Raw genomic sequence first — 7,176 nt, forward strand, 5'->3', positions numbered from 1 at the left:
TAAATGTGATATTTTTATCCACCCCCAATTTGTCTTTTTGGTTAGTCAATCACGGAAACACAATATCACTCTCATAATTAGGTAAACATTCGTCAACTTTTCTTTAGTGTTGCAATCACATGGACGTGGCACAATGTTAAATTTTATTTTAAATAAAAGAAGTAGAGTATTTACGCATTTTATTCATATTATAACAATGAAGTTACTTTGATAAACGGTTATCTTCTTCTTCTTTTTGTTCGCCGAATCACACTTGAGTCCCAGTCTCCTCTACAAATCTGGTGGTCTTCTGTAGGGCTTCCACTGGTCCATAAAGCTTCTCTTGTAGCGTTGTTGGTGTTGGCCATGTGTTGTTTCTCAGTGCCTGGTGTATTCTGCAGTGTTGTAGGAGGTGTTCTGTATTCTGCTCAGCTTCTCCACATGGACACATGGGTGATGGTATGACTTTCATGACTCTATGCAGATGTTGGTTGAGTCTATTTTGTCCTGTCCTAAGTCTGAAGATGGTCGTCTGCTCAGGTCTAGCCAGTTGGTGATAGCTGTCTTGTTGTTGAGGGGTTCTGTGTAGAGATGTGATGATGGTTTTCATCTCTGAGAAGCCTACTTGGTTTTCATATTGCTGTTGTTTGGCTCCTTCCTTTGCTAGCTGATCAGCGTTTTCGTTTCCCTTGATTCCGCAGTGAGATGGTATCCATTGTAATGCTGTTTGAAGGCTTTTGATGTTGTGTAGATCTTGTTCAAGTTCAGGGAGTTTACCGTTGTTAATGGCTTGCAATACAGATAGGGCATCTGTCAGGAATACTACAGTTATTGTTTTGTTGGCCTTGTCTCTGATGGAGCGTACTGCATGGGTGATGGCTTCTTCTTCGGCTTTGTAGTTGGAACAACGAAGGCCTGTTGGTATTGCCTCTGACTGTTTTTCTCCGTTAGGGTATTCGATGTAGATACCCGCTCCTCCTTCTGTTGTTGCATTTTTGGCTGATCCGTCTGTATAAACTCTAATCCAAGATGTTGAGGGATACTGTTCTTCTGGTATCATACTGATTGTGAACGTTTTTTTGACCAAATCTGATTGTTCGTTTTTAGCAGTGATTTGTGGGACTGAGGTGTGTATGGTGACATTTCCAGTTTTCTCTGCACAGGGGCTAGCTGTAAGTATAACCATAAACGGTAATCATAATCAAGTATTGTCTGCAAGCTCAATCGCCATGCTTGATTGCATTGTTTACTTTAGAGCGATAGATGATTGACACGGGGAGAAGCCAAACTTTGAAGGTGCTATAGTAAGTATCGGGTAACAACTAACAATAATTTTATTAAATTAAAATTTGGCAGAAATTTCTTGATTGAACCGACCTATACAGTGCTGTGTATATATAAAATCCAACGGCCCTTCAATATTATGTGATCACACATTCCATTTACATTTACTTATGTGAAAGTTTGAACATTAACCTACAAAAAAAATTTAGACATCCGTTTGACAAAAAAATTTAACGTCCAGGGACTCTAATGCGCCAAAGGCACTAAAATTAGTAGTGCGCTAAATATTCTTGTTTTACAGTAACATTAAATGGAATTGTTATCCTATTTCATGCTTATTCTTTCTCAGAAGCCTTTACCATATTGTAAATGTTAAGTTATATCAGCATCAGGAAAACATATTGTAACTTTTTGTAATGTCAGATTTTTTTTCATCAATTTGAAGGTCTAACCTCACAGTTTTCTCAAGTTCTGTTCCAACCGAGTCTGGATGAAGCCATTGTTAGAGATCTAGGAAGTACTGATGGTAAGTTATTTATAACACTAAAGGTCAGAGGTCAATACCTGTTATATTGAATAATTTCCTTCTCTCTGATTGGCTGAGGTCCAACAATTTCAGAAAATAATACGCTATATTGACCTGCACGTCACCTTTCAGGTCAATATAAGAAATCATTGCAGGTCAATATAATAAATCATGTGACCCTCCAGGTCAATATCAGGAATTATTGCAGGTCAATATAATGAATTATTTACATGTTCCATTTTTAGCTCACCTGAGCTGAAAGCTCAAGTGAGCTTTTCTGATCACATTTTGTCCGGCGTCCGTCTGTCTGTCTGTCCGTCCGTCTGTCTGTCCGTCTGTCTGTCTGTAAACTTTTCACATTTTCGACTTCTTCTCAAGAACCGCTGGGCCAATTTCAACCAAACTTGCCACAAAGTATCCTTGGGTAAAGGGGATTCAAGTTTGTTCAAATGAAGGGCCACGCCCTCATTCAAGGGGAGATAATTGGGAATTAATGAAAATTTGGTGGCATATTTTCCTCTTCTTCTCAAGAACCACTGTGCCAGGAAAGATGAAACTTATGGGGAACTTTATGTGGAAACATACTCAGGTAGTGTAGATTCAAGTTTGTTCAAATCATGACCCCCGGGGGTAGGGCGGGGCCAAAATAGCCGACCAAAGTTTTACATAGAAATATGTAGGAAAATTCTTTAAAAATCTTCTTCTCAAGAATGACAAAGCCATAATTCATCATATTTATATGGAAGCATGCTCAGGTAGTGTAGATTCAAGTTTGTTCAAATCATGACCCACGGGGGTAGGGCGGGGCCAAAATGGCCGACCAAAGTTTTACATAGAAATATATAGGAAAATTCTTTAAAAATCTTCTTCTCAAGAATGACAAAGCCATAATTCATCATATTTATATGGAAGCATGCTCAGGTAGTGTAGATTCAAGTTTGTTCAAATCATGACCCCCGGGGGTAGTGCGGGGCCAAAATGGCCGACCAAAGTTTTACATAGAAATATATAGGAAAATTCTTTAAAAATCTTCTTCTCAAGAATGACAAAGCCATAATTCATCATATTTATATGGAAGCATGCTCAGGTAGTGTAGATTCAAGTTTGTTCAAATCATGACCCCCGGGGGTAGGGCGGGGCCAAAATGGCCGACCAAAGTTTTACATAGAAATATATAGGAAAATTCTTTAAAAATCTTCTTCTCAAGAATGACAAAGCCATAATTCATCATATCTATATGGAAGCATGCTCAGGTAGTGTAGATTCAAGTGTGTTCAAATCCTGACCCCCAGGGGTAGGGCTGGGCCAAAATGGCCGACAAAAGTTTTTACATAGATATATATATAGGAAAATTATTTAAAAATCATTTTCTAAAAAATAGCAAATCCATGATTGGTCATGGGACTACTTTTGGATTTAAACTTTACAATAAAAAGCCATTTTCTACTTTTTCCTACCCTTAGTGCTCAGGTGAGCGATGTGGCCCATGGGCCTCTTGTTTCTGTTACAATGTACGTGTTCTTGTTGAAATTTCTTGTTAAAACTTTCAATTAAAGCATAGAAACAGTCTTGTAGGAGTTTGCTATCATTTAATCATGTGATAAGGTAGATATTGCTATTTTTTGCGGTTAATACGATGATTTAGACACCTGAGGAGTACAATATTCACTGAGCCAAAATATTGTACTTCGAAGGTGGCTAAATCATCATATTGACCTAAAAAACAGCAATAATTGTATATTATTATATAAAAGGGTAGAGGTCTTTATTTTTAAACATTTCTTGTTTTAAATGTACTTGTAACATATCTTGTTGCAGACACTTCATTCCTGAGAAGCAGTACATGTACAGTCCAGGCCCTGAGCCTAGGGGTGGTGGTGTACCAACTCTGTCAGTGTGCTAACCACTTCATGTCTGTGTACGAGAGTCACAAACAACATCTACGTAAGCTACAGAGTCTGGCTGATCTTAGTACAGACGACCTCAAACAGGTACAGAGATAATAATAAAATCAAAGCATAACATACGACAAGAGATGAAATGGGAGAAGGTTGTTATTTTTAGTCATTTAGGTTATATGTGTTTTATGTATATTTATATTTATATATGATGTTATTTAATCTGTGTTTTAGTTTTCTGGAGTTGAAGAGAAGCTCGCATCTCATCAGAGACTCGCTAAAACGAGCCTCACCAAAATCGTGCACTACAAAGAAGAACAACTGCAGTACTTTGCTTGTATCCTTAATGAATGAAGAGTGATACTATAAAATAGGAATAATAGTTTTTTGTTTGAAGTTGAAGCAATTTTTAGGTCACCTGAGTAAACTAGTGTGACCTATTGCTATCCGTTTTCATCGTGCGTTGTGTGTTAACAATTGAACATTTCCAGCCTCTTCTCTGCAACCACTGAACCAATTTCAACCAAATTTGGCACAAAGCGTCTATGGGTGAAGGGGAACAAAAATTATAAATTTCATGGTCCCTGTCCCCCTGGGGCCTGAGGGGTGGGGCCAAAACCACTAAAATTAGTGCAATCTTTAAAAATCTTCTTCTCTACTCCTGGACGTCAAGCAGTCAAACTGTTTGCATGATTGTTATCAGCATTGAGTCCTCTATCAGAATTGTGAATTTCATGGCCTTGGGGTCAGGGGTTTTAATGCTAAAGGGCAGGGCTAAAACGAGTATATAGTGAAAATGCATTATTTCTTTGAAAATCTTCTTCTCTGATCCTGGGTATTAAATAAACTAAACAAGTACATAGTTATGATGAGCAAGAGTGCCTCTACCAAAATTGTGAATTTTATGGCCCCAGGATCAGGTGTTCTGGTGTTGGGGCAGGGCTCTATTGATTACATAGTGAAAATACATTAAATCTTAAAAAATCTTCTTCTCTGCTCCTTGGTATTAAATAAAGTAACTAAGTGCATACTGATAGTAATATGATGAGCAAGAGTGCCTCTACCAAAATTGTGAATTTTATGGCCCTTAAGGGGAGACAGGACACATGTCACATGACTAAAAAGACTTATCACGTCATAATCGGTGATGTATACATGTTTAAACGTTGTTAAAATCAACAGTTCTTGTGTAATTTTATTCTTAATTCTAAAATTGTTTTTTAAACATTTAATTTTAGAAATTATTATTAATAAAATTTTTAAAGATCTTGCCACTATTTAGATATTGTGAAGTTGCCAAATCCACACATCTGTTTTCTCTTTACCCTGCAGTTGACGTCAGTGACGTCATAGAGTTTAGTGTTTGAATCTCAGTGTAGTCAGATGAGTAATACACACCTGTCATGGTCAGTTTTATTTCATAATAACAGGTCACAGTCAATGTATTCATGAGTAATTTCTGAAGCAAATTTTTTAAAATTAATATTTTTTCCTATGAGTATCATAGATTCTCTCTATTTAGATAATTTTGAATGTTTATATTTTTGTGTGACGTCACAATTGATTTCCCGCACTCGGAAAATACAAACATGAAGCATTTTTATCATGCTTACATCTAATTCAACGTATAATCTGTGCGATATTGAGGTAAGCTTCACCCGTGATATTTAATGACAAATAATTACGATGAAGGACTGACATTCAATCGTAAATTTAGAAATATTTATTGACAGAATTTTTTCCAAATGAGGTTTTTGTCGTTGAAGCTGCCTTGAAAAATGCAGAAATTATCCCACCCAAATACTATATAAAATTAAAACAATTGCTTTCAGATAATTTAAACAATATGAATATTCTGAAATATTTGAGTATATAGCGTTAGCTATCATATTTATCGTTTGTGCGTAAAAATTCGCATTATGGATTCCGTTATGGGCCCGTAAACATGAAGTATCTAAACTGCATACAAACTCTAAACAGGGCGGTATTTGTGGGGTGAAATCTTTTGAATTAGTCAAGAAATCCCATGACAGGACCGTTTTAAAATGTTAAGTACATATTAAATTAGTAATATAAAAAATACGAAAAAAATTCATTGACAGGAATTTTTTCAGCTAAAGGTCCTGTTCCTCCTTAAGGATCAGGGTTCTGGTGTTAGGGCAGGGCTCTATTGATTTCATAGTGAAAATACATTAAATCTTTGAATTTTTTTTCTATGTCCCTTGGTATTAAGCAGATGAACTACCTATATAGTTATGATGAGCAAGGGCCCTAATCTTCCAGAATTGTGAATTTCAAAGGCCCCAGGGTGAGGGGTACCATAGAGGGGGGGCTGTACTTATAGACTGAAAATGAATGAATTGTTTGAAATCTGCTCCTTGGTATTAATCAAATAGTTTTGAAAAGCAAGGGTGCCTTTTCAAAAATTGTGCAATGTGTGGACCTAAGGTCAGGGGTTCATGTGTGATAGGGGCACCACTGATTATTGCTGAATATTACTGATTAGTTGATATGCATTTTTTGTTCTGCTGTCCTGTCTATGGGTATTAAGTAACCAGACTAAGCAGTTGCTAAGTGTATAATTATGATGATCAATGTGCCTCTTTCAAAATTGTGAATGCCATATAGCATCTGGCTTAAAACATGAATCAAATTCAACCACTGAAAAGTTGTTGCATGATGCTCAGGTGACCTATAAGGCCCATGGGCCTCTTGTTTTTAAAATGTTGGCAACTTCTGTACATTTTCAAACATGAAGATAGGTAAAATCATTGAAAAGCTAGATCAAACATAAATCATAGTAATCTCCCTTGACTGTGCTGCAGACATCTTGGAGAACTGTCTGTTCATGTTGTGGCGCCACCTGGAGTATTATCTCATTCACTGCGTTCCTGTCAATCAGCAGACATCCTCATACCCAAGTCAGACTCGCAGACACACTCAACTCAGGAGGCTTCAAGGTTAGACAGGCTCTTCGTTTCTCCTGCAGACGAGTTTATACCTTTTCATCTTTTTTTGTCGCAGTGAAATAAGTATTGTATGCAGGGAAAATTTTACATTCAATTTTATTTTTCTTCACAAGTGTGAGAAGTTTTGGTGAATTTAAAATAAGGCTAAATTGTTTGAAAAAATACCGGTAAGTGGGCAAAAATAAACCCGAATGAAAATAATGTTGCATAAAATAATTTTTTTTTTTTATCTCAGTGTGTAATGTACTTCTGATATTTGATAAGTTAATCTTTAAATGTTTACAGATTTGACTGGGATTTGCGAATCTGATGCAGACTCTCTATCAGACATAGACAGACAGCTTATGATGGGGGTGACCAGTGATACTGAAACAGACAGCAAACTCTGCCATACATGACTCACTCCTCAAAAGGATACAAAAGATTGACCAGGTAGTGAAAGATTTAGTTCAAATTCATGTTACCCCTTCCTAATTTCCACCTTAGAAGTGGTTGATCTCTCCTTCCATGGTAAATTACC

The 7,176-nt window shown here is 36.7% G+C and overlaps 2 protein-coding genes across 2 annotated transcripts; one reads left to right on the plus strand and one right to left on the minus strand.

Annotated features, from left to right (window-relative positions):
- Positions 1–247: 247 nt before the first annotated feature.
- Positions 248–1,039, minus strand: LOC134245076 (uncharacterized). Its single transcript, XM_062727337.1, has one exon. It carries the CDS (start codon positions 1,037–1,039, stop codon positions 248–250), a length of 792 nt encoding a protein of 263 aa, XP_062583321.1.
- A 73-nt stretch (positions 1,040–1,112) lies between these two features.
- LOC134245077 (nuclear pore complex protein Nup205-like) lies at positions 1,113–7,080 on the plus strand. The gene is made up of 6 exons (XM_062727338.1): positions 1,113–1,170; positions 1,709–1,789; positions 3,608–3,780; positions 3,922–4,024; positions 6,513–6,647; positions 6,942–7,080. Exons 1-6 carry the CDS (start codon positions 1,113–1,115, stop codon positions 7,052–7,054), a joined length of 663 nt encoding a protein of 220 aa, XP_062583322.1. The 3' UTR covers positions 7,055–7,080.
- The last annotated feature ends 96 nt before the right edge of the window (positions 7,081–7,176 follow it).

Source organism: Saccostrea cucullata, unplaced genomic scaffold (genome assembly GCF_032062105.1).
Source record: "Saccostrea cucullata isolate Sc308-1 unplaced genomic scaffold, CSIRO_AGI_Scuc_v1 ctg21398, whole genome shotgun sequence".
NCBI lineage: Eukaryota > Metazoa > Mollusca > Bivalvia > Ostreida > Ostreidae > Saccostrea > Saccostrea cuccullata.